This window comes from Eucyclogobius newberryi, unplaced genomic scaffold (assembly GCF_026437365.1).
Source record: "Eucyclogobius newberryi isolate DKJ021-1_F unplaced genomic scaffold, fEucNew1.0.hap1 SCAF_11, whole genome shotgun sequence".
NCBI classification, from domain to species: Eukaryota; Metazoa; Chordata; class Actinopteri; order Gobiiformes; family Gobiidae; genus Eucyclogobius; species Eucyclogobius newberryi.
The window spans coordinates 11,217,005-11,242,917 of NW_027315735.1; the positions used below are offsets into that span (position 1 = coordinate 11,217,005).

The 25,913-nt window shown below is 44.5% G+C and overlaps 1 protein-coding gene and 15 non-coding genes across 16 annotated transcripts; 8 read left to right on the forward strand and 8 right to left on the reverse strand.

Moving 5' to 3' along the window:
* Positions 1–255: 255 nt before the first annotated feature.
* On the forward strand, positions 256–327 carry trnar-ccg (transfer RNA arginine (anticodon CCG)). Its single transcript has one exon. It is a non-coding gene; the product is annotated as a tRNA-Arg (tRNA).
* A 2,819-nt stretch (positions 328–3,146) lies between these two features.
* LOC140346813 (uncharacterized) lies at positions 3,147–4,112 on the forward strand. Its single transcript, XM_072433018.1, has 2 exons — positions 3,147–3,630; positions 3,742–4,112. Exons 1-2 carry the CDS (start codon positions 3,187–3,189, stop codon positions 3,940–3,942), a joined length of 645 nt encoding a protein of 214 aa, XP_072289119.1. The 5' UTR covers positions 3,147–3,186; the 3' UTR covers positions 3,943–4,112.
* Positions 4,113–9,688: 5,576 nt separating this feature from the next.
* Positions 9,689–9,770, forward strand: trnal-uag (transfer RNA leucine (anticodon UAG)). Its single transcript has one exon. It is a non-coding gene; the product is annotated as a tRNA-Leu (tRNA).
* A 984-nt stretch (positions 9,771–10,754) lies between these two features.
* On the reverse strand, positions 10,755–10,826 carry trnag-ucc (transfer RNA glycine (anticodon UCC)). The gene has a single exon. It is a non-coding gene; the product is annotated as a tRNA-Gly (tRNA).
* A 160-nt stretch (positions 10,827–10,986) lies between these two features.
* On the forward strand, positions 10,987–11,068 carry trnal-uag (transfer RNA leucine (anticodon UAG)). Its single transcript has one exon. It is a non-coding gene; the product is annotated as a tRNA-Leu (tRNA).
* A 180-nt stretch (positions 11,069–11,248) lies between these two features.
* Positions 11,249–11,330, reverse strand: trnas-aga (transfer RNA serine (anticodon AGA)). Its single transcript has one exon. It is a non-coding gene; the product is annotated as a tRNA-Ser (tRNA).
* Positions 11,331–14,236: 2,906 nt separating this feature from the next.
* On the reverse strand, positions 14,237–14,308 carry trnag-ucc (transfer RNA glycine (anticodon UCC)). Its single transcript has one exon. It is a non-coding gene; the product is annotated as a tRNA-Gly (tRNA).
* Positions 14,309–14,468: 160 nt separating this feature from the next.
* Positions 14,469–14,550, forward strand: trnal-uag (transfer RNA leucine (anticodon UAG)). Its single transcript has one exon. It is a non-coding gene; the product is annotated as a tRNA-Leu (tRNA).
* Positions 14,551–14,730: 180 nt separating this feature from the next.
* trnas-aga (transfer RNA serine (anticodon AGA)) lies at positions 14,731–14,812 on the reverse strand. Its single transcript has one exon. It is a non-coding gene; the product is annotated as a tRNA-Ser (tRNA).
* A 4,966-nt stretch (positions 14,813–19,778) lies between these two features.
* On the reverse strand, positions 19,779–19,850 carry trnag-ucc (transfer RNA glycine (anticodon UCC)). The gene has a single exon. It is a non-coding gene; the product is annotated as a tRNA-Gly (tRNA).
* Positions 19,851–20,010: 160 nt separating this feature from the next.
* On the forward strand, positions 20,011–20,092 carry trnal-uag (transfer RNA leucine (anticodon UAG)). The gene has a single exon. It is a non-coding gene; the product is annotated as a tRNA-Leu (tRNA).
* A 180-nt stretch (positions 20,093–20,272) lies between these two features.
* trnas-aga (transfer RNA serine (anticodon AGA)) lies at positions 20,273–20,354 on the reverse strand. Its single transcript has one exon. It is a non-coding gene; the product is annotated as a tRNA-Ser (tRNA).
* Positions 20,355–21,195: 841 nt separating this feature from the next.
* trnag-ucc (transfer RNA glycine (anticodon UCC)) lies at positions 21,196–21,267 on the reverse strand. Its single transcript has one exon. It is a non-coding gene; the product is annotated as a tRNA-Gly (tRNA).
* A 160-nt stretch (positions 21,268–21,427) lies between these two features.
* On the forward strand, positions 21,428–21,509 carry trnal-uag (transfer RNA leucine (anticodon UAG)). The gene has a single exon. It is a non-coding gene; the product is annotated as a tRNA-Leu (tRNA).
* Positions 21,510–21,689: 180 nt separating this feature from the next.
* trnas-aga (transfer RNA serine (anticodon AGA)) lies at positions 21,690–21,771 on the reverse strand. Its single transcript has one exon. It is a non-coding gene; the product is annotated as a tRNA-Ser (tRNA).
* A 1,591-nt stretch (positions 21,772–23,362) lies between these two features.
* trnal-uag (transfer RNA leucine (anticodon UAG)) lies at positions 23,363–23,444 on the forward strand. Its single transcript has one exon. It is a non-coding gene; the product is annotated as a tRNA-Leu (tRNA).
* Positions 23,445–25,913: the final 2,469 nt, after the last annotated feature.

A 25,913-nucleotide genomic window follows, 5' to 3' on the forward strand; every position in this document is an offset into this window, starting at 1 on the left:
GTGGGGAGACCCCAAAATAACTCTTTGGCCTCATTAGTCATCCCTGTCAAGGCGTTGCTGAATAATCTGATGTGTTATAAACATCGTGAACTTAGGCTAAAATGCTATGTTGCACCTTACCACCGAAGTACGCTTGTAGTTTGGGAATTTTGTTCACTGACAATTGCCAGAAAACCTTTTTGATTTTGAAAATAGCTTTTTTGAGCGTTTCCTCTACAACGACACACAGCGCCGTAGGACCGGACTCCTCGGGCTGACTCTGTGACGCAACGGTAGCGCGTCTGACTCCGGATCTGAAGGTTGCGTGTTCAAATCACGTCAGGGTCATGTACTTTATTGATTCTTGTTATAGTGGGTGACCAGCATTCACTCATTCATGTTTTGGGGCTGTTTCATACCTGTCACTCCGCAATGATGCGACCTGCCAAGAGGATTAGTTCAAATGCACGTCATTTGTATTGGCCTCTAATACTCAACTGTTTGACAGTTTGGCCATTGCCCTCTGAGAGCTTTAGTTGTGAATGAAACTGCATATACACAAGTATAAATCAAAAGTAAAGCATGCGATGCATGCGGGAATCAAACCCGGGTCAACTGCTTGGAAGGCAGCTATGCTTACCACTATACCACCATCGCAAAGACTCAAGGGCTTGCAGTGCCGTGTCGCAAATCGGCGCCTGTAATTGATATCTAAAGTTCCATGCACACGGAACATGGTTTGAGAATCATTATAGAAACGTGTTTTTTTGCACAGTTTCGCTGGTCGCATTTCTTGTCCGATTTGCATCATTCAGGGGTCCGTCCGCCCCCCCCCCTCGTGTGATTCTTGCTGTTGCTTTTGGTATTCCGGCGTGTATTTTTCTCCGGATTTTTGGTCAAAGTTGCAATTTTTCCTATATTTTAGAGTGGCGGGATTTCAGTTACACTTCCAGAGTTTGCGCATGAAGTCTTTGTTGTTGTGTTACTTTTAATGGCGGGTGGCCGCCAACTGAAAAGGTGCATTTACCGCCACCTACTGTATTTGAACGTCTTCAAAGTATGTGTTTTTTACGCTATACCGTATTTAAAAAAAAAAAAAAAAAAAAAGAAGGGAGAGTGACAAATAAAAACAAAGAGAGAGGAGGGAGAGCTAGAGAAAGGACTTTGAAGGTCTGAAGGACGGGTCGAACGCCAAGCGTCGATAGCAAGGAAGTTAGCAGGCTGTGTGATGTCTTCCGTTTGAGTTTAGCTATCATGAAATATATTTTCTAAATTTGGCCCTGGTCATAAACCAACCAGGGATTCTTTACTTCCTCCAAATGGCCTGCCAGCAGGGGCCCGTACGGGAACAACATAAACCACGTTGTTGGCAGGATCCGAAACCTAGGAGTAGTTTTGAGGCCCAAGCGCATAGTTGTAAAGTTCAGAGGGATGGCAATGTCAATCAAGAGTCTGCAGTTGAATACTTATTTACTTTGCAAAGATCGATCGATCGATCGAAAGAAATCAAAAGCCATAGGCTTAAAAATGGGGCACTGGCAAAGTAAACAAAATCCCATCACACACTTGAGCAGAAGAAGCCATTACTCTCAGGATTTAAATCTACGTGGGGAGACCCCAAAAGAACTCTTTGGCCTCATTAGTCATCCCTGTCAAGGCGTTGCTGAATAATCTCATGTGTTATAAACATCTTGGACTTAGGCTAAAATGCTATGCTGCACCTTACCACCCAAGTACGCTTGTAGTTTGGGAATTTTGTTCACTGACAATTGCCAGAAAACCTTTTTGATTCTGAAAATAGAGCTTATTTGAGCGTTTCTTCTATAACGTAACACAGCGCCATCGGACCGAACCACTCGGGCTGCCTCTGTGGCGCAACGGTAGCGCGTCTGACTGCAGATCAGAAAGTTGCGTGTTCAACTTCACGTCAGCGTCATGTACTTTGTTGATTCTTGTTATAGTGTGTGAACAGCATTCACTCATTCATGTCATGGGGCTGTTTCATACCTGTCACTCCGCAATCATGCGATCTGCCAAGAGGATTAGTTCAAATGCTCTAACACTCAACTGTTTGACAGTTTGGCCATTGCCCTCTGAGAGCTTTAGTTGTGAATGAAACTGCATATACACATGTATAACTCAAAAGTACAGCATGCGATGGCCGGGAATCGAACCCGGGTCATCCGCGCGGCCGCCGTGGATTCTTTAGCTAAACAGCCCTAAACAGAATCCCATTCATTTCCTATGGTAGTGCTAAACCACTACGGATGTAATATACTTTTGGCCAGCGGCGGCGCTGTGGCGGGAGCGCGCCATGTTTGAATGCAGAGTGACGTGATTCATTCAATGCCTCAAACTACACACGGTGAGTATCTGCGCTCCTCCTTTTTGCAAAGTTTTCACATTCTTTTGGACATTTTACTGCCCCAGAACACTCATATTTTGTGGCATTTATAACGGGCATTTGTGGACGTTTTCAAGTAAAGTTCGTCTTGTGTTTTAACACTTTTGAAACTGTGTTTTTAGTCACGTAAAGTCACTGCTACTTCCATGTCTCTGTTGAACAACTAACGCGACTTTTCTGTCAGTTTTGTGTGATATTCAGCCCTGTTAAGTTAAACTTTATTACATTTAAAGGTTTGCAGTTGTGTAGTTTTATATAAGGTGCAATATTACGTGATCTGCGTGTTGTGTTGTCTCTTATACGTGCTTAAAAGGTCACCATTCATCAGACCTAGTAGGTGTGATGAGATAAGAGATCCTTTGTCTGTCCCACAATGGGGGAAGGGTCTTAACTTAGTTTCAAGCTTCCATGCAACGTTTTTATATTGTCTTTACTGTACCTTTTGTGTACTATAAGCTATGAGTTTTGCATTTATTTTGCCTGAGCTGCAGTTAGTTTGTCCTTTATTGCTGGAATTGTTATACACAGTGCATACACATTTGCAATCAAAATGTAATTAATTTTCATGAGCACAAATATGACATAGGTAAGGTAGAGGACACCTAGCAACCAGACTGTAAACAAGAGCCAAAATCCATATGAATGACACAACAATAATGCCGTAAAACACCTTTGTTTAAACTGTCAGAAAAGTGTGTGAGTTAAGTAAAAACTATGATATATATTATGAAAGTACTGTAATTTGCGTGTGTAATTTGTTGTGTTTCTAAACATAGTTTTCGGTTTCTTTCGTTGCAGAGAAAATGAGGAAGACTGTTTTTTTTCCTGGCCGAGTCAGTGTGGTCTTCCGCAAGGGCCCAGTGGGATTCCTGCGGCAGGACCCTTCTGAGGAGGCCAGGAGGATTAAGGACGACCCGTCCATGAGGGACCGCAGTGCCCCAGTGAAGGAGGAGGATGTGAGGCAGAACGCTCTCACTGTGGTGCGGCTGAGAGGAGGAGATGCCTCAGACCCTGCTGAGGTTCTGGGGGAATACCGGCTCCAGTTTGGAAAATATAAGGGGAAGCACTTCCGGTGGCTCCTGGAGAATGATGTGGGCTACACATTGTACCTCATCCAGAGCCACCAGAAAGAGGAGGCTGCAGGAGTATTGCAGGCAGAGCGGCATAGCAAGGACAGTCTTCAGTCCTTCCTGCGCTATGCCCTCAGCTTTCAGGAGATCAGCTCTCTCCTCCAATACGAGGCACAGGTAAAACCCTTCACCCATCTGTACATTAGCCTCTACTTTGTAATAATGCAGTTTTAACTGTTTAAATCTGTTCTGTAAGCCTACAAATAAAATGTATTGTTATTATTACAGAAACGACCACCTGTGCCTCGTCCTGCAGCAGAGGAGGAGGAGCTGGTTGGTTTTGGTGCCCGTGCCAAGAGCACCTGGAGAGAGGTCTGGGAGAGCAGGCATGATGGCTACGCAGCCTTCATTCTCAAGTTGTTCTTGACCCTGTTCCGGTCCTGTTCTGCTTTTGTTCTTTCATGTGTGTTCTCCCAAAAGTCCTTGTGACTATGAATTGATACATCTGCGATGAGGGTAAGTGATATTTTTACTATGCATGGTGTTCAATATGAATGACTGAGTGATTAATTGTATATTTGACGTGAGTGCCTCCTCTGCTCGTTTAAACTAATATTGCTAAATAAAACAACTATATGAAATTATGGGCAGTAGAAACACAAGTCAAATGTAAGTGTGCGTTCTTACTAACATGCAATTACAAAATGTAGCTAAATATGACTCATTATGATTCTTCTTCTCTCACATGCAGCTGCACAGTCCAAACAGACTGTTCTGGAGGAATCAGAAGAAGGTGAGAGCTTTTTCGTGTTGCTTATTCACTGTAAGATCAAAATTGGTCAAATGTATCACACATTTCTTTCCTCTCTTCAGCTGCTGCAGATGTGCTGCCCATCACGCCTCCAGTGCCACTTCCAGAGGAGCTGATGTTTCTCCTGCCCGAGTCTGGACGTACTTCCGCTGCAGGTCTGATATTGTGACACATTTGATAGAGATTTTAATGGAATAATCTAAACTCATATTTTTGTGTTTAGATGTTTCAGATGCAGCTCCACCCACACATTCTCCACCTGATGCTCCAGATGAACAGAGATCTCAAAGTGAGTAAGATCCAAGTGTGTTCTGTGTTTGTCAAATTACAATAAGTAGCTCCTAAACATGATGCAAGAATCTGTACATTCTGTTGTTTTCCTGTGACAATCAGCCAGTGCAGTGGGTTTAAAGTTGTGTCATTGATTGCATTTTATGTGCACACAAAAAGGTTGTGTTAATGCCTATAACTAAAACATCCTGTTTTGTTCACTAGGCCCTCCACCAGTTCAGCCCGCAGCTGCCATCAACAGGCCTCCTCCCCCGTTGCTACCCTTCCTTGAGCAGGAGCTCAGCCGATGGGGCTGCTCCCACCAGCAGAAGACGTGGATGAAGCTGGAGCTGGAGTCCATGGGTCTGTGGCCAGGTTCCCGTCCTGTTAGCAACCCAATGAAGACATTTTCTCTGTGGCGCCTACCACCTCAGCCCGAGCTCATTGACAGTGTCCACATTCTGCCCTCCCCCAAGTATTTTCAGCTGCATCCTTTTTTCATCTGGAAGCCTGAGAGTGACTACTTGATGGGGCGGGTAAAGAACAACTATTCCCTGCCATGCTCTGGAGACTGTGCTCAGCCATATGTGGTCTCCGCTGGTGTGGGCAGACCGCGGTTGATTGTGGGCCTCACCGGGCAGTACTACTTACTGTCGTCCAGGCTGTGCTGCAAGAGGTGCCGTAGGCGGTGGTACGCTGACAACCCTCTCTGGCTGGACAAACTCCCCAAGAGATTTACCAACATGTTGCCAGCACTACTGACCTACAAAAAGGCCATCTGCAAATCAGTTCTGGATGAGCTGAGGCGGACTGGAAAATCCCCCACAGATATGGCCAATCAGATCACAGAGTTGCTGCATCTTAAATATGAGCGGGCCAACCTGGCCTATCTCCTCTGCTGCCAGAATGTGATGGATGGTGAGGCAGGAGCCTATGGCCAGAAGACCATCACGCAGTTTTTGCGCAAGCCTGAGACCAAACCAGAACCTTTTGGGGGTTACAGTGACCCTGATGGCTGGAATGGTGTCTCTGTATCCTCCCACTACCTCATCGACTGTCTGCTGCATGAGTTCCAGCACCAGAAGGACACCATACAGAGGTTGATGCAGGGGACATTTGGACAGGCTCTGCGCTCAGACCACACCCGCAAAGTGGCCAGGAAAGTCACATTCTCATCTGGGGCCATGTCATCGTACGCCGTGATGAACGAGAACTGGATGATCCTGTCGTGGGTCATGGTGCAGTCTGAGGCGGATAAAAGTCTGCGGCCGATGTATTCGGGCCTCTCAACAGCAGTGCTGGCATTGAGAAGGCCTGCTTTCATTGGGTTGACAGGTAACTAAGTGAACATCATCATTTATTGTAGAAACACAATAATGCATAATGACCTAACTCCCATAAAAATATTTTATATTATCTATTAATTCCAAAATGGTTGCCATTTTATAATAGTCATTTTTCACTTTGCCCTTAGGGATTGCTGTGCAGCTTTCAGAGTGGCCGGGTCTGTGGCAGGAGAACATCTGAGCTGGGAGGCATGGAGAACAACAGATGCCACTGTTGCTGAGGTCACCACTGGGAACCAGTTAAATACATGTGCATCAAGATCACAGTACAACAACGGCATCATCATAAAGCTGGACTTGTTTCACAGTATGAGACGGTTCCTCCGTGAGTGAGCTTCAGAACACCACCCGCTCTATAGCTCCTTTGCACAGTTTCTCTCTGCTGCATTCTCTGTGGTGGACCAGGAAGACCTGCAGAGGCTGAAGGACGTGTACGTCTTCTGTGGCATACAGCCTGCTACTCCCACCAAGCAGCACATTCGCCAGCACTGCAGGATTAAGATTCCTCAACCCAGCGAGCTCGTCCAGAGAGTGGAGGGGGTTTTCCAGCACTTCCACCTGACCACAGATCCCAATGGGGTCCCTCTGTTCAAGCCCTCCATGCTGCAGTGTTGGAGGATCCAGCGAGTCCACATCCTGCGTGGCTGCCTCAGTGATCCTGAGGTAGAGGGGGGCATACTGTACCGCCATGGAGGGACTCTGCAGCTCAACCATGTTCCGGGTGAAGGTGCCAAAGTCCCTGTCTGGATCCCCATCAGAGGCACGTCTCAGCAGGAGGGCTACCACTTTCACCAGGCCCAGTGGGTGACAGGTACACAAGTGTCCCCAGAGTTGTTCCAGGCCCAGGGCCTTACAGGAGTGTGTCGCTGGAACTTCAAGCGCCTGGTGGACCTGAAACAGCCCGGTGTGTGTCTTCCGTCTGTTTTTGACCCTGCACTGATACAGGCCCTGAACACTGTGTCCAAGCGTGTTCTGGGAGAGGAAAAGTATCCTGCTTTGCGTCTTTCAGCAGAAGACACGGGGGAGAGGTTTGGGCTTGAATATGCCGAACCAGAGTGTCGTCCTGTCCCTTTAGACTGGGATAAACACAAGAGCAGGAAGGACACTGAGGACACCAGCACTAGCACTCAATCTGCTGCAGCACCAGAGTCAGCCCCACCATCTTCTGTTGCTCCAACCAGGCCCTTCACTTTCCCTCCTCACCATGCTACGCCCACTGTCACCCCCACTGTCTCCCCCACCATCTCTGCTGCTGCTGGCGATTCTGACACTGCTACAGACATTTTTTCAAGGATGGAGCCCCAGATAAAGTCAGGTAAAAGATTCAAACCTTTCCCCATGTGATTTTTCTGTTTGTTTACAGACACTGATCTATTGTTCTTTATTTGATTAATCCCAGAACCCACACATTTGCCCATCAGGTCGTCTCCATCTAGTGCCCGGACTGGACCTGTGAAGACAGGAGGGAGGGTCTTTGTGTTGGACCACAGGCGCTGGCCCGCTCCCATGAAGACTGCAATTGATGATCTGCTTAATAAGCACAGAGGACAGAAGGACATGCTCAAGCTTGTGGATCAGGAGTATGCCACTCTTGTCCACAGCTCCTGCACAGATCCTAACAGCATGCTACACCCTACCACAAAATTACATATCTCACAATACATAAAACATCTCTGCAAATTATTAAACACATCATCATTGCTCAACATCAGCCTGGAAAAGCTGGAGCAAACCCAGACACTTTGGCAGTCTCTCACAGCAGGCAGTACCACCACAAATGTGCCTGTCGTCACCATGACACCTGCAGCAGTTAATCCTCCTCCTGCAGCCACCTCGTCTATTTCTCAGGACGCCCTTGAGAAAATTGTGCAGAGTGTTGTGGAGAAGCAGCAGCAGCAGCAGCAGCAGCAGCAGACACCAGCAGCCCTGAAAAAACCCCACACAAAAAAATGCCTGTCTTGTGGCCAGCCAAAATCGAAGTATGAGGGAGATGGCAGCTCCGTTCATGACTTTTACCAGCAAGGGCCAGTCAGATATTTTTACTGCTCCACCAAAGTTTTCACCAGCTATAAAGCTGAGGGTCTGACTGAGCCCAGGATGCTCTTTAAGGACTTTGTGGACACAGAGTTCTTCCAGAGGGAGCTGGAGGCCACAAGACAGAGAGTGGAGGAAAGGAACCAGCTGAAGAGGAAGAGAGAGGAGTCACCTGTCCCAGGCAGAAAGTGCAGGTTCTGCAAACTGGAGCTGAAGCAGGGCCCACACAGTCCTCACATCCACACAAGCTTCCCCGGACTGTCAGGGAAGTACATTTACTGCCCTGCTAAAGTTTTCTCCTTCTTCAGAGATCAGGGGATGGAGAAGGAGATGAGCTGGAAGGAGTTCCAGGAATCTCCCTTTTACGAGAAGGAGAAGGAGAGATGGGGAAGGAAATGATTAAAGCCCTGTATATTGATGTAAATAGAATGTATATTTGAATGTAAATAGAATGTATACTTGAATGTAAATAGAATGTATATTGAATGTAAATAGAATGCATATTTGAATGTAAATAGAATGTATACTTGAATGTAAATAGAATGTATATTGAATGTAAATAGAATGCATATTTGAACGTATATTAAATGTAAATAGAATGTATATTGAATGTACTGTAACTATATCTGGCATTTTTCTTGTAAATAGTTATTCTTAAAAGTATACATGTTTTGTACTTTATTTCCAATATAATAATACAACAATATTCTATAAATGATTGCGATATCATAACATAAATATAAGTAACTGGTTTTATTTCTCTGCAGAACATAAACTGAACACAGTAGTACAGTTCAGTGCTGCAGAGTTAGAGATGTGATAGTAAACTAAACACCTGGAGGTTTCTGACCCACTCCAAGTTTATTTATTTATGCAGAAGGTGTGACGTGGGTAAATCTCTTAAGGTGAAGCAGAAATCACTTTTTGTGATCAATTTGTGATTTTATTAATATTGTAAATCAGTCCCAGCAGCTGCATGTGAGTCCTTCTCATGATCTGACCTTTTAACAAGTGCAAACTGCCACACCAACTCATAAACTTTATACATTTAATGTTTGAACTCATAAACTTTATACATTTAATGTTTGAACTCATAAACTTTATACATTTAATGTTTGAACTCATAAACTTTATACATTTAATGTTTGAACTCATAAACTTTATACATTTAATGTTTGAACTCATAAACTTTATACATTTAATGTTTGAACTCATAAACTTTATACATTTAAAGTTTGAACTCATAAACTTTATACATTTAAAGTTTGAACTCATAAACTTTATACATTTAATGTTTGAACTCATAAACTTTATACATTTAAAGTTTGAACTCATAAACTTTATACATTTAAAGTTTGAACTCATAAACTTTATACATTTAAAGTTTTGATCCTTTGAAACGTTCCTCTTCTTCTGGGCACAGCAGGAATTGAACTCTGGTCTCTTGAGATGAATTTGTCAATGAACACGAATCTCTGCATTCTGATTGGTTGGCCTTCATCACAGTAGCACATGGCACACAGGCTCATTCTGATTGGCTGGCGCTCTATGCCCACTATCCACGGCTGGCCACAGCTTGGAAGGCAGCTATGCTTACCACTATACCACCATCGCAAGGACACATGCTTTCGCAGTGCCGTGTCGCAAATCGGCGCCTGTAATTGATATCTAAAGTTCCATGCACACGGAACATGGTTTGAAGATAATTACTATCATAGAAACGCCTTTTTTTGCACGGTTTCGCTGGTCGCATTTCTTGTCCAACTGAGCAACAGGTAGCGTGGCCGAGTGGTCCAAGGCGCTGGATTTAGGTTCCAGTCTCTTCGGAGGCGTGGGTTTAAATCCCACCGCTGCCAGTTCGCATGCCGAACGTCAAGAGCAGGGCTGTGTGATGTCTGTCGGCAGCGCTTCCGTTTGAGTTTAGCTTTCATAAAATACATATTCTAAATCTGGCCCTGGTCAAAAGCCAACCAGGGATTCTTTACTTCCGCCAAATGGCCTGCCAGCAGGGGCCCGTACGGGAACAACATAAACCACGTTGTTGGCAGGATCCGAAACCTAGGAGTAGTTTTGAGGCCCAAGCGCATAGTTGTAAAGTTCAGAGGGATGGCAATGTCAATCAAGAGTCTGCAGTTGAATACTTATTTACTTTGCAAAGATCGATCGATCGATTGATCGATCGCTCGAAAGAAATCAAAAGCCATAGGCTTAAAAATGGGGCACTGGCAAAGTAAACAAAATCCCATCACACACTTGAGCAGAAGAAGCCATTACTCTCAGGATTTAAATCTACGTGGGGAGACCCCAAAAGAACTCTTTGGCCTCATTAGTCATCCCTGTCAAGGCGTTGCTGAATAATCTCATGTGTTATAAACATCTTGGACTTAGGCTAAAATGCTATGCTGCACCTTACCACCCAAGTACGCTTGTAGTTTGGGAATTTTGTTCACTGACAATTGCCAGAAAACCTTTTTGATTCTGAAAATAGAGCTTATTTGAGCGTTTCTTCTATAACGTAACACAGCGCCATCGGACCGGACCACTCGGGCTGCCTCTGCGGCGCAACGGTAGCGCGTCTGACTGCAGATCAGAAAGTTGCGTGTTCAACTTCACGTCAGCGTCATGTACTTTGTTGATTCTTGTTATAGTGGGTGAACAGCATTCACTCATTCATGTTATGGGGCTGTTTCATACCTGTCACTCCGCAATCATGCGATCTGCCAAGAGGATTAGTTCAAATGCTCTAATACTCAACTGTTTGACAGTTTGGCCATTGCCCTCTGAGAGCTTTAGTTGTGAATGAAACTGCATATACACATGTATAACTCAAAAGCACAGCATGCGATGGCCGGGACTCCAACCCGGGTCAACTGCTTGGAAGGCAGCTATGCTTACCACTATACCACCATCGCAAGGACACTTGCTTTCGCAGTGCCGTGTCGCAAATCGGCGCCTGTAATTGATATCTAAAGTTCCATGCACACGGAACATGGTTTGAAGATAATTACTATCATAGAAACGCCTTTTTTTGCACGGTTTCGCTGGTCGCATTTCTTGTCCAACTGAGCAACAGGTAGCGTGGCCGAGTGGTCTAAGGTGCTGGATTTAGGTTCCAGTCTCTTCGGAGGCGTGGGTTTAAATCCCACCGCTGCCAGTTCGCATGCCGAACGTCAAGAGCAGGGCTGTGTGATGTCTGTCGGCATTACTTCCGTTTGAGTTTAGCTTTCATAAAATACATATTCTAAATCTGGCCCTGGTCAAAAGCCAACCAGGGATTCTTTACTTCCGCCAAATGGCCTGCCAGAAGGGGCCCGTACGGGAACAACATGAACCACGTCGTTGGCAGGATTCGAACCTGCGCGGGAAATTCCCAATGGATTTCTAGTCCATCGCCTTAACCACTCGGCCACAACAACTTATTAACTGCTTACGGGAACCTTTTCTTGTGCGTGTGTATGGGTTGTAGCCTTTTTTTCCTGCCGCCAAAAGTAGGAGGAGTTTTGAGGCCAAAGCGCATGCTTCTGAAGTTCAGAGGGATGGCAATGTCAATCAAGAGTCCGCAGTTGAATACTTATTTACTTTGCAAAGATCGATCGATCGATCGAAAGAAATCAAAAGCCATAGGCTTAAAAATGGGGCACTGGCAAAGTAAACAAAATCCCATCACACACTTGAGCAGAAGAAGCCATTACTCTCAGGATTTAAATCTACGTGGGGAGACCCCAAAAGAACTCTTTGGCCTCATTAGTCATCCCTGTCAAGGCGTTGCTGAATAATCTCATGTGTTATAAACATCTTGGACTTAGGCTAAAATGCTATGCTGCACCTTACCACCCAAGTACGCTTGTAGTTTGGGAATTTTGTTCACTGACAATTGCCAGAAAACCTTTTTGATTCTGAAAATAGAGCTTATTTGAGCGTTTCTTCTATAACCTAACACAGCGCCATCGGAACCTTTTCTTGTGCGTGTGTATGGGTTGTAGCCTTTTTTTCCTGCCGCCAAAAGTAGGAGGAGTTTTGAGGCCAAAGCGCATGCTTCTAAAGTTCAGAGGGATGGCAATGTCAACCAAGAGTCCGCAGTTGAATACTTATTTACTTTGCAAAGATCGATCGATCGATCGAAAGAAATCAAAAGCCATAGGCTTAAAAATGGGGCACTGGCAAAGTAAACAAAATCCCATCACACACTTGAGCAGAAGAAGCCATTACTCTCAGGATTTAAATCTACGTGGGGAGACCCCAAAAGAACTCTTTGGCCTCATTAGTCATCCCTGTCAAGGCGTTGCTGAATAATCTCATGTGTTATAAACATCTTGGACTTAGGCTAAAATGCTATGCTGCACCTTACCACCCAAGTACGCTTGTAGTTTGGGAATTTAGTTCACTGACAATTGCCAGAAAACCTTTTTGATTCTGAAAATAGAGCTTATTTGAGCGTTTCTTCTATAACGTAACACAGCGCCATCGGAACCTTTTCTTGTGCGTGTGTATGGGTTGTAGCCTTTTTTTCCTGCCGCCAAAAGTAGGAGGAGTTTTGAGGCCAAAGCGCATGCTTCTAAAGTTCAGAGGGATGGCAATGTCAACCAAGAGTCCGCAGTTGAATACTTATTTACTTTGCAAAGATCGATCGATCGAAAGAAATCAAAAGCCATAGGCTTAAAAATGGGGCACTGGCAAAGTAAACAAAATCCCATCACACACTTGAGCAGAAGAAGCCATTACTCTCAGGATTTAAATCTACGTGGGGAGACCCCAAAAGAACTCTTTGGCCTCATTAGTCATCCCTGTCAAGGCGTTGCTGAATAATCTCATGTGTTATAAACATCTTGGACTTAGGCTAAAATGCTATGCTGCACCTTACCACCCAAGTACGCTTGTAGTTTGGGAATTTTGTTCACTGACAATTGCCAGAAAACCTTTTTGATTCTGAAAATAGAGCTTATTTGAGCGTTTCTTCTATAACGTAACACAGCGCCATCGGAACCTTTTCTTGTGCGTGTGTATGGGTTGTAGCCTTTTTTTCCTGCCGCCAAAAGTAGGAGGAGTTTTGAGGCCAAAGCGCATGCTTCTAAAGTTCAGAGGGATGGCAATGTCAACCAAGAGTCCGCAGTTGAATACTTATTTACTTTGCAAAGATCGATCGATCGATCGAAAGAAATCAAAAGCCATAGGCTTAAAAATGGGGCACTGGCAAAGTAAACAAAATCCCATCACACACTTGAGCAGAAGAAGCCATTACTCTCAGGATTTAAATCTACGTGGGGAGACCCCAAAAGAACTCTTTGGCCTCATTAGTCATCCCTGTCAAGGCGTTGCTGAATAATCTCATGTGTTATAAACATCTTGGACTTAGGCTAAAATGCTATGCTGCACCTTACCACCCAAGTACGCTTGTAGTTTGGGAATTTTGTTCACTGACAATTGCCAGAAAACCTTTTTGATTCTGAAAATAGAGCTTATTTGAGCGTTTCTTCTATAACGTAACACAGCGCCATCGGAACCTTTTCTTGTGCGTGTGTATGGGTTGTAGCCTTTTTTTCCTGCCGCCAAAAGTAGGAGGAGTTTTGAGGCCAAAGCGCATGCTTCTAAAGTTCAGAGGGATGGCAATGTCAACCAAGAGTCCGCAGTTGAATACTTATTTACTTTGCAAAGATCGATCGATCGATCGAAAGAAATCAAAAGCCATAGGCTTAAAAATGGGGCACTGGCAAAGTAAACAAAATCCCATCACACACTTGAGCAGAAGAAGCCATTACTCTCAGGATTTAAATCTACGTGGGGAGACCCCAAAAGAACTCTTTGGCCTCATTAGTCATCCCTGTCAAGGCGTTGCTGAATAATCTCATGTGTTATAAACATCTTGGACTTAGGCTAAAATGCTATGCTGCACCTTACCACCCAAGTACGCTTGTAGTTTGGGAATTTTGTTCACTGACAATTGCCAGAAAACCTTTTTGATTCTGAAAATAGAGCTTATTTGAGCGTTTCTTCTATAACGTAACACAGCGCCATCGGACCGGACCACTCGGGCTGCCTCTGCGGCGCAACGGTAGCGCGTCTGACTGCAGATCAGAAAGTTGCGTGTTCAACTTCACGTCAGCGTCATGTACTTTGTTGATTCTTGTTATAGTGGGTGAACAGCATTCACTCATTCATGTTATGGGGCTGTTTCATACCTGTCACTCCGCAATCATGCGATCTGCCAAGAGGATTAGTTCAAATGCTCTAATACTCAACTGTTTGACAGTTTGGCCATTGCCCTCTGAGAGCTTTAGTTGTGAATGAAACTGCATATACACATGTATAACTCAAAAGTACAGCATGCGATGGCCGGGACTCCAACCCGGGTCAACTGCTTGGAAGGCAGCTATGCTTACCACTATACCACCATCGCAAGGACACTTGCTTTCGCAGTGCCGTGTCGCAAATCGGCGCCTGTAATTGATATCTAAAGTTCCATGCACACGGAACATGGTTTGAAGATAATTACTATCATAGAAACGCCTTTTTTTGCACGGTTTCGCTGGTCGCATTTCTTGTCCAACTGAGCAACAGGTAGCGTGGCCGAGTGGTCTAAGGTGCTGGATTTAGGTTCCAGTCTCTTCGGAGGCGTGGGTTTAAATCCCACCGCTGCCAGTTCGCATGCCGAACGTCAAGAGCAGGGCTGTGTGATGTCTGTCGGCATTACTTCCGTTTGAGTTTAGCTTTCATAAAATACATATTCTAAATCTGGCCCTGGTCAAAAGCCAACCAGGGATTCTTTACTTCCGCCAAATGGCCTGCCAGAAGGGGCCCGTACGGGAACAACATGAACCACGTCGTTGGCAGGATTCGAACCTGCGCGGGAAATTCCCAATGGATTTCTAGTCCATCGCCTTAACCACTCGGCCACAACAACTTATTAGCTGCTTACGGGAACCTTTTCTTGTGCGTGTGTATGGGTTGTAGCCTTTTTTTCCTGCCGCCAAAAGTAGGAGGAGTTTTGAGGCCAAAGCGCATGCTTCTGAAGTTCAGAGGGATGGCAATGTCAATCAAGAGTCCGCAGTTGAATACTTATTTACTTTGCAAAGATCGATCGATCGATCGAAAGAAATCAAAAGCCATAGGCTTAAAAATGGGGCACTGGCAAAGTAAACAAAATCCCATCACACACTTGAGCAGAAGAAGCCATTACTCTCAGGATTTAAATCTACGTGGGGAGACCCCAAAAGAACTCTTTGGCCTCATTAGTCATCCCTGTCAAGGCGTTGCTGAATAATCTCATGTGTTATAAACATCTTGGACTTAGGCTAAAATGCTATGCTGCACCTTACCACCCAAGTACGCTTGTAGTTTGGGAATTTTGTTCACTGACAATTGCCAGAAAACCTTTTTGATTCTGAAAATAGAGCTTATTTGAGCGTTTCTTCTATAACGTAACACAGCGCCATCGGAACCTTTTCTTGTGCGTGTGTATGGGTTGTAGCCTTTTTTTCCTGCCGCCAAAAGTAGGAGGAGTTTTGAGGCCAAAGCGCATGCTTCTAAAGTTCAGAGGGATGGCAATGTCAACCAAGAGTCCGCAGTTGAATACTTATTTACTTTGCAAAGATCGATCGATCGATCGAAAGAAATCAAAAGCCATAGGCTTAAAAATGGGGCACTGGCAAAGTAAACAAAATCCCATCACACACTTGAGCAGAAGAAGCCATTACTCTCAGGATTTAAATCTACGTGGGGAGACCCCAAAAGAACTCTTTGGCCTCATTAGTCATCCCTGTCAAGGCGTTGCTGAATAATCTCATGTGTTATAAACATCTTGGACTTAGGCTAAAATGCTATGCTGCACCTTACCACCCAAGTACGCTTGTAGTTTGGGAATTTTGTTCACTGACAATTGCCAGAAAACCTTTTTGATTCTGAAAATAGAGCTTATTTGAGCGTTTCTTCTATAACGTAACACAGCGCCATCGGAACCTTTTCTTGTGCGTGTGTATGGGTTGTAGCCTTTTTTTCCTGCCGCCAAAAGTAGGAGGAGTTTTGAGGCCAAAGCGCATGCTTCTAAAGTTCAGAGGGATGGCAATGTCAACCAAGAGTCCGCAGTTGAATACTTATTTACTTTGCAAAGATCGATCGATCGATCGAAAGAAATCAAAAGCCATAGGCTTAAAAATGGGGCACTGGCAAAGTAAACAAAATCCCATCACACACTTGAGCAGAAGAAGCCATTACTCTCAGGATTTAAATCTACGTGGGGAGACCCCAAAAGAACTCTTTGGCCTCATTAGTCATCCCTGTCAAGGCGTTGCTGAATAATCTCATGTGTTATAAACATCTTGGACTTAGGCTAAAATGCTATGCTGCACCTTACCACCCAAGTACGCTTGTAGTTTGGGAATTTAGTTCACTGACAATTGCCAGAAAACCTTTTTGATTCTGAAAATAGAGCTTATTTGAGCGTTTCTTCTATAACGTAACACAGCGCCATCGGAACCTTTTCTTGTGCGTGTGTATGGGTTGTAGCCTTTTTTTCCTGCCGCCAAAAGTAGGAGGAGTTTTGAGGCCAAAGCGCATGCTTCTAAAGTTCAGAGGGATGGCAATGTCAACCAAGAGTCCGCAGTTGAATACTTATTTACTTTGCAAAGATCGATCGATCGAAAGAAATCAAAAGCCATAGGCTTAAAAATGGGGCACTGGCAAAGTAAACAAAATCCCATCACACACTTGAGCAGAAGAAGCCATTACTCTCAGGATTTAAATCTACGTGGGGAGACCCCAAAAGAACTCTTTGGCCTCATTAGTCATCCCTGTCAAGGCGTTGCTGAATAATCTCATGTGTTATAAACATCTTGGACTTAGGCTAAAATGCTATGCTGCACCTTACCACCCAAGTACGCTTGTAGTTTGGGAATTTTGTTCACTGACAATTGCCAGAAAACCTTTTTGATTCTGAAAATAGAGCTTATTTGAGCGTTTCTTCTATAACGTAACACAGCGCCATCGGAACCTTTTCTTGTGCGTGTGTATGGGTTGTAGCCTTTTTTTCCTGCCGCCAAAAGTAGGAGGAGTTTTGAGGCCAAAGCGCATGCTTCTAAAGTTCAGAGGGATGGCAATGTCAACCAAGAGTCCGCAGTTGAATACTTATTTACTTTGCAAAGATCGATCGATCGAAAGAAATCAAAAGCCATAGGCTTAAAAATGGGGCACTGGCAAAGTAAACAAAATCCCATCACACACTTGAGCAGAAGAAGCCATTACTCTCAGGATTTAAATCTACGTGGGGAGACCCCAAAAGAACTCTTTGGCCTCATTAGTCATCCCTGTCAAGGCGTTGCTGAATAATCTCATGTGTTATAAACATCTTGGACTTAGGCTAAAATGCTATGCTGCACCTTACCACCCAAGTACGCTTGTAGTTTGGGAATTTTGTTCACTGACAATTGCCAGAAAACCTTTTTGATTCTGAAAATAGAGCTTATTTGAGCGTTTCTTCTATAACGTAACACAGCGCCATCGGAACCTTTTCTTGTGCGTGTGTATGGGTTGTAGCCTTTTTTTCCTGCCGCCAAAAGTAGGAGGAGTTTTGAGGCCAAAGCGCATGCTTCTAAAGTTCAGAGGGATGGCAATGTCAACCAAGAGTCCGCAGTTGAATACTTATTTACTTTGCAAAGATCGATCGATCGATCGAAAGAAATCAAAAGCCATAGGCTTAAAAATGGGGCACTGGCAAAGTAAACAAAATCCCATCACACACTTGAGCAGAAGAAGCCATTACTCTCAGGATTTAAATCTACGTGGGGAGACCCCAAAAGAACTCTTTGGCCTCATTAGTCATCCCTGTCAAGGCGTTGCTGAATAATCTCATGTGTTATAAACATCTTGGACTTAGGCTAAAATGCTATGCTGCACCTTACCACCCAAGTACGCTTGTAGTTTGGGAATTTAGTTCACTGACAATTGCCAGAAAACCTTTTTGATTCTGAAAATAGAGCTTATTTGAGCGTTTCTTCTATAACGTAACACAGCGCCATCGGAACCTTTTCTTGTGCGTGTGTATGGGTTGTAGCCTTTTTTTCCTGCCGCCAAAAGTAGGAGGAGTTTTGAGGCCAAAGCGCATGCTTCTAAAGTTCAGAGGGATGGCAATGTCAACCAAGAGTCCGCAGTTGAATACTTATTTACTTTGCAAAGATCGATCGATCGAAAGAAATCAAAAGCCATAGGCTTAAAAATGGGGCACTGGCAAAGTAAACAAAATCCCATCACACACTTGAGCAGAAGAAGCCATTACTCTCAGGATTTAAATCTACGTGGGGAGACCCCAAAAGAACTCTTTGGCCTCATTAGTCATCCCTGTCAAGGCGTTGCTGAATAATCTCATGTGTTATAAACATCTTGGACTTAGGCTAAAATGCTATGCTGCACCTTACCACCCAAGTACGCTTGTAGTTTGGGAATTTTGTTCACTGACAATTGCCAGAAAACCTTTTTGATTCTGAAAATAGAGCTTATTTGAGCGTTTCTTCTATAACGTAACACAGCGCCATCGGAACCTTTTCTTGTGCGTGTGTATGGGTTGTAGCCTTTTTTTCCTGCCGCCAAAAGTAGGAGGAGTTTTGAGGCCAAAGCGCATGCTTCTAAAGTTCAGAGGGATGGCAATGTCAACCAAGAGTCCGCAGTTGAATACTTATTTACTTTGCAAAGATCGATCGATCGATCGAAAGAAATCAAAAGCCATAGGCTTAAAAATGGGGCACTGGCAAAGTAAACAAAATCCCATCACACACTTGAGCAGAAGAAGCCATTACTCTCAGGATTTAAATCTACGTGGGGAGACCCCAAAAGAACTCTTTGGCCTCATTAGTCATCCCTGTCAAGGCGTTGCTGAATAATCTCATGTGTTATAAACATCTTGGACTTAGGCTAAAATGCTATGCTGCACCTTACCACCCAAGTACGCTTGTAGTTTGGGAATTTTGTTCACTGACAATTGCCAGAAAACCTTTTTGATTCTGAAAATAGAGCTTATTTGAGCGTTTCTTCTATAACGTAACACAGCGCCATCGGAACCTTTTCTTGTGCGTGTGTATGGGTTGTAGCCTTTTTTTCCTGCCGTCAAAAGTAGGAGGAGTTTTGAGGCCAAAGCGCATGCTTCTAAAGTTCAGAGGGATGGCAATGTCAACCAAGAGTCCGCAGTTGAATACTTATTTACTTTGCAAAGATCGATCGATCGATCGAAAGAAATCAAAAGCCATAGGCTTAAAAATGGGGCACTGGCAAAGTAAACAAAATCCCATCACACTCTTGAGCAGAAGAAGCCATTACTCTCAGGATTTAAATCTACGTGGGGAGACCCCAAAAGAACTCTTTGGCCTCATTAGTCATCCCTGTCAAGGCGTTGCTGAATAATCTCATGTGTTATAAACATCTTGGACTTAGGCTAAAATGCTATGCTGCACCTTACCACCCAAGTACGCTTGTAGTTTGGGAATTTTGTTCACTGACAATTGCCAGAAAACCTTTTTGATTCTGAAAATAGAGCTTATTTGAGCGTTTCTTCTATAACGTAACACAGCGCCATCGGACCGGACCACTCGGGCTGCCTCTGCGGCGCAACGGTAGCGCGTCTGACTGCAGATCAGAAAGTTGCGTGTTCAACTTCACGTCAGCGTCATGTACTTTGTTGATTCTTGTTATAGTGGGTGAACAGCATTCACTCATTCATGTTATGGGGCTGTTTCATACCTGTCACTCCGCAATCATGCGATCTGCCAAGAGGATTAGTTCAAATGCTCTAATACTCAACTGTTTGACAGTTTGGCCATTGCCCTCTGAGAGCTTTAGTTGTGAATGAAACTGCATATACACATGTATAACTCAAAAGTACAGCATGCGATGGCCGGGACTCCAACCCGGGTCAACTGCTTGGAAGGCAGCTATGCTTACCACTATACCACCATCGCAAGGACACTTGCTTTCGCAGTGCCGTGTCGCAAATCGGCGCCTGTAATTGATATCTAAAGTTCCATGCACACGGAACATGGTTTGAAGATAATTACTATCATAGAAACGCCTTTTTTTGCACGGTTTCGCTGGTCGCATTTCTTGTCCAACTGAGCAACAGGTAGCGTGGCCGAGTGGTCTAAGGTGCTGGATTTAGGTTCCAGTCTCTTCGGAGGCGTGGGTTTAAATCCCACCGCTGCCAGTTCGCATGCCGAACGTCAAGAGCAGGGCTGTGTGATGTCTGTCGGCAGCACTTCCGTTTGAGTTTAGCTTTCATAAAATACATATTCTAAATCTGGCCCTGGTCAAAAGCCAACCAGTGATTCTTTACTTCCGCCAATTGGCCTGCCAGAAGGGGCCCGTACGGGAACAACATGAACTACGTCGTTGGCAGGATTCGAACCTGCGCGGGAAATTCCCAATGGATTTCTAGCCCATCGCCTTAACCACTCGGCCACAACAACTCATTAGTTGTTACGGGAACCTTTTCTTGTGCGTGTGTATGGGTTGTAGCCTTTTTTTCCTGCCGCCAAAAGTAGGAGGAGTTTTGAGGCCAAAGCGCATGCTTCTGAAGTTCAGAGGGATGGCAATGTCAATCAAGAGTCCGCAGTTGAATACTTATTTACTTTGCAAAGATCGATCGATCGATCGAAAGAAATCAAAAGCCATAGGCTTAAAAATGGGGCACTGGCAAAGTAAACAAAATCCCATCACACACTTGAGCAGAAGAAGCCATTACTCTCAGGATTTAAATCTACGTGGGGAGACCCCAAAAGAACTCTTTGGCCTCATTAGTCATCCCTGTCAAGGCGTTGCTGAATAATCTCATGTGTTATAAACATCTTGGACTTAGGCTAAAATGCTATGCTGCACCTTACCACCCAAGTACGCTTGTAGTTTGGGAATTTTGTTCACTGACAATTGCCAGAAAACCTTTTTGATTCTGAAAATAGAGCTTATTTGAGCGTTTCTTCTATAACGTAACACAGCGCCATCGGACCGGACCACTCGGGCTGCCTCTGCGGCGCAACGGTAGCGCGTCTGACTGCAGATCAGAAAGTTGCGTGTTCAACTTCACGTCAGCGTCATGTACTTTGTTGATTCTTGTTATAGTGGGTGAACAGCATTCACTCATTCATGTTATGGGGCTGTTTCATACCTGTCACTCCGCAATCATGCGATCTGCCAAGAGGATTAGTTCAAATGCTCTAATACTCAACTGTTTGACAGTTTGGCCATTGCCCTCTGAGAGCTTTAGTTGTGAATGAAACTGCATATACACATGTATAACTCAAAAGTACAGCATGCGATGGCCGGGACTCCAACCCGGGTCAACTGCTTGGAAGGCAGCTATGCTTACCACTATACCACCATCGCAAGGACACTTGCTTTCGCAGTGCCGTGTCGCAAATCGGCGCCTGTAATTGATATCTAAAGTTCCATGCACACGGAACATGGTTTGAAGATAATTACTATCATAGAAACGCCTTTTTTTGCACGGTTTCGCTGGTCGCATTTCTTTTCCAACTGAGCAACAGGTAGCGTGGCCGAGTGGTCTAAGGTGCTGGATTTAGGTTCCAGTCTCTTCGGAGGCGTGGGTTTAAATCCCACCGCTGCCAGTTCGCATGCCGAACGTCAAGAGCAGGGCTGTGTGATGTCTGTCGGCAGCACTTTCGTTTGAGTTTAGCTTTCATAAAATACATATTCTAAATCTGGCCCTGGTCAAAAGCCAACCAGGGATTCTTTACTTCCGCCAAATGGCCTGCCAGAAGGGGCCCGTACGGGAACAACATGAACTACGTCGTTGGCAGGATTCGAACCTGCGCGGGAAATTCCCAATGGATTTCTAGTCCATCGCCTTAACCACTCGGCCACAACAACTCATTAGCTGCTTACGGGAACCTTTTCTTGTGCGTGTGTATGGGTTGTAGCCTTTTTTTCCTGCCGCCAAAAGTAGGAGGAGTTTTGAGGCCAAAGCGCATGCTTCTGAAGTTCAGAGGGATGGCAATGTCAATCAAGAGTCCGCAGTTGAATACTTATTTACTTTGCAAAGATCGATCGATCGATCGAAAGAAATCAAAAGCCATAGGCTTAAAAATGGGGCACTGGCAAAGTAAACAAAATCCCATCACACACTTGAGCAGAAGAAGCCATTACTCTCAGGATTTAAATCTACGTGGGGAGACCCCAAAAGAACTCTTTGGCCTCATTAGTCATCCCTGTCAAGGCGTTGCTGAATAATCTCATGTGTTATAAACATCTTGGACTTAGGCTAAAATGCTATGCTGCACCTTACCACCCAAGTACGCTTGTAGTTTGGGAATTTTGTTCACTGACAATTGCCAGAAAACCTTTTTGATTCTGAAAATAGAGCTTATTTGAGCGTTTCTTCTATAACGTAACACAGCGCCATCGGAACCTTTTCTTGTGCGTGTGTATGGGTTGTAGCCTTTTTTTCCTGCCGCCAAAAGTAGGAGGAGTTTTGAGGCCAAAGCGCATGCTTCTAAAGTTCAGAGGGATGGCAATGTCAACCAAGAGTCCGCAGTTGAATACTTATTTACTTTGCAAAGATCGATCGATCGATCGAAAGAAATCAAAAGCCATAGGCTTAAAAATGGGGCACTGGCAAAGTAAACAAAATCCCATCACACACTTGAGCAGAAGAAGCCATTACTCTCAGGATTTAAATCTACGTGGGGAGACCCCAAAAGAACTCTTTGGCCTCATTAGTCATCCCTGTCAAGGCGTTGCTGAATAATCTCATGTGTTATAAACATCTTGGACTTAGGCTAAAATGCTATGCTGCACCTTACCACCCAAGTACGCTTGTAGTTTGGGAATTTTGTTCACTGACAATTGCCAGAAAACCTTTTTGATTCTGAAAATAGAGCTTATTTGAGCGTTTCTTCTATAACGTAACACAGCGCCATCGGACCGGACCACTCGGGCTGCCTCTGTGGCGCAACGGTAGCGCGTCTGACTGCAGATCAGAAAGTTGCGTGTTCAACTTCACGTCAGCGTCATGTACTTTGTTGATTCTTGTTATAGTGGGTGAACAGCATTCACTCATTCATGTTATGGGGCTGTTTCATACCTGTCACTCCGCAATCATGCGATCTGCCAAGAGGATTAGTTCAAATGCTCTAATACTCAACTGTTTGACAGTTTGGCCATTGCCCTCTGAGAGCTTTAGTTGTGAATGAAACTGCATATACACATGTATAACTCAAAAGTACAGCATCCGATGGCCGGGAATCGAACACGGGTCAACTGCTTGGAAGGCAGCTATGCTTACCACTATACCACCATCGCAAGGACACATGCTTTCGCAGTGCCGTGTCGCAAATCGGCGCCTGTAATTGATATCTAAAGTTCCATGCACACGGAACATGGTTTGAAGATAATTACTATCATAGAAACGCCTTTTTTTGCACGGTTTCGCTGGTCGCATTTCTTGTCCAACTGAGCAACAGGTAGCGTGGCCGAGTGGTCTAAGGCGCTGGATTTAGGTTCCAGTCTCTTCGGAGGCGTGGGTTTAAATCCCACCGCTGCCAGTTCGCATGCAGAACGTCAAGAGCAGGGCTGTGTGATGTCTGTCGGCAGCGCTTCCGTTTGAGTTTAGCTTTCATAAAATACATATTCTAAATCTGGCCCTGGTCAAAAGCCAACCAGGGATTCTTCACTTCCGCCAAATGGCCTGCCAGCAGGGGCCCGTACGGGAACAACATGAACCACGTTGTTGGCAGGATTCGAACCTGCGCGGGAAATTCCCAATGGATTTCTAGTCCAACAACTCATTAGCTGCTTACGGGAACCTTTTCTTGTGCGTGCGTATGGGTTGTAGCCTTTTTTTCCTGCCGCCAAAAGTAGGAGGAGTTTTGAGACCAAAGCGCATGCTTCTGAAGTTCAGAGGGATGGCAATGTCAATCAAGAGTCCGCAGTTGAATACTTATTTACTTTGCAAAGATCGATCGATCGATCGATCGAAAGAAATCAAAAGCCATAGGCTTAAAAATGGGGCACTGGCAAAGTAAACAAAATCCCATCACACACTTGAGCAGAAGAAGCCAATACTCTCAGGATTTAAATCTACGTGGGGAGACCCCAAAAGAACTCTTTGGCCTCATTAGTCATCCCTGTCAAGGCGTTGCTGAATAATCTCATGTGTTATAAACATCTTGGACTTAGGCTAAAATGCTATGCTGCACCTTACCACCCAAGTACGCTTGTAGTTTGGGAATTTAGTTCACTGACAATTGCCAGAAAACCTTTTTGATTCTGAAAATAGAGCTTATTTGAGCGTTTCTTCTATAACGTAACACAGCGCCATCGGAACCTTTTCTTGTGCGTGTGTATGGGTTGTAGCCTTTTTTTCCTGCCGCCAAAAGTAGGAGGAGTTTTGAGGCCAAAGCGCATGCTTCTAAAGTTCAGAGGGATGGCAATGTCAACCAAGAGTCCGCAGTTGAATACTTATTTACTTTGCAAAGATCGATCGATCGAAAGAAATCAAAAGCCATAGGCTTAAAAATGGGGCACTGGCAAAGTAAACAAAATCCCATCACACACTTGAGCAGAAGAAGCCATTACTCTCAGGATTTAAATCTACGTGGGGAGACCCCAAAAGAACTCTTTGGCCTCATTAGTCATCCCTGTCAAGGCGTTGCTGAATAATCTCATGTGTTATAAACATCTTGGACTTAGGCTAAAATGCTATGCTGCACCTTACCACCCAAGTACGCTTGTAGTTTGGGAATTTTGTTCACTGACAATTGCCAGAAAACCTTTTTGATTCTGAAAATAGAGCTTATTTGAGCGTTTCTTCTATAACGTAACACAGCGCCATCGGAACCTTTTCTTGTGCGTGTGTATGGGTTGTAGCCTTTTTTTCCTGCCGCCAAAAGTAGGAGGAGTTTTGAGGCCAAAGCGCATGCTTCTAAAGTTCAGAGGGATGGCAATGTCAACCAAGAGTCCGCAGTTGAATACTTATTTACTTTGCAAAGATCGATCGATCGAAAGAAATCAAAAGCCATAGGCTTAAAAATGGGGCACTGGCAAAGTAAACAAAATCCCATCACACACTTGAGCAGAAGAAGCCATTACTCTCAGGATTTAAATCTACGTGGGGAGACCCCAAAAGAACTCTTTGGCCTCATTAGTCATCCCTGTCAAGGCGTTGCTGAATAATCTCATGTGTTATAAACATCTTGGACTTAGGCTAAAATGCTATGCTGCACCTTACCACCCAAGTACGCTTGTAGTTTGGGAATTTTGTTCACTGACAATTGCCAGAAAACCTTTTTGATTCTGAAAATAGAGCTTATTTGAGCGTTTCTTCTATAACGTAACACAGCGCCATCGGAACCTTTTCTTGTGCGTGTGTATGGGTTGTAGCCTTTTTTTCCTGCCGCCAAAAGTAGGAGGAGTTTTGAGGCCAAAGCGCATGCTTCTAAAGTTCAGAGGGATGGCAATGTCAACCAAGAGTCCGCAGTTGAATACTTATTTACTTTGCAAAGATCGATCGATCGATCGAAAGAAATCAAAAGCCATAGGCTTAAAAATGGGGCACTGGCAAAGTAAACAAAATCCCATCACACACTTGAGCAGAAGAAGCCATTACTCTCAGGATTTAAATCTACGTGGGGAGACCCCAAAAGAACTCTTTGGCCTCATTAGTCATCCCTGTCAAGGCGTTGCTGAATAATCTCATGTGTTATAAACATCTTGGACTTAGGCTAAAATGCTATGCTGCACCTTACCACCCAAGTACGCTTGTAGTTTGGGAATTTAGTTCACTGACAATTGCCAGAAAACCTTTTTGATTCTGAAAATAGAGCTTATTTGAGCGTTTCTTCTATAACGTAACACAGCGCCATCGGAACCTTTTCTTGTGCGTGTGTATGGGTTGTAGCCTTTTTTTCCTGCCGCCAAAAGTAGGAGGAGTTTTGAGGCCAAAGCGCATGCTTCTAAAGTTCAGAGGGATGGCAATGTCAACCAAGAGTCCGCAGTTGAATACTTATTTACTT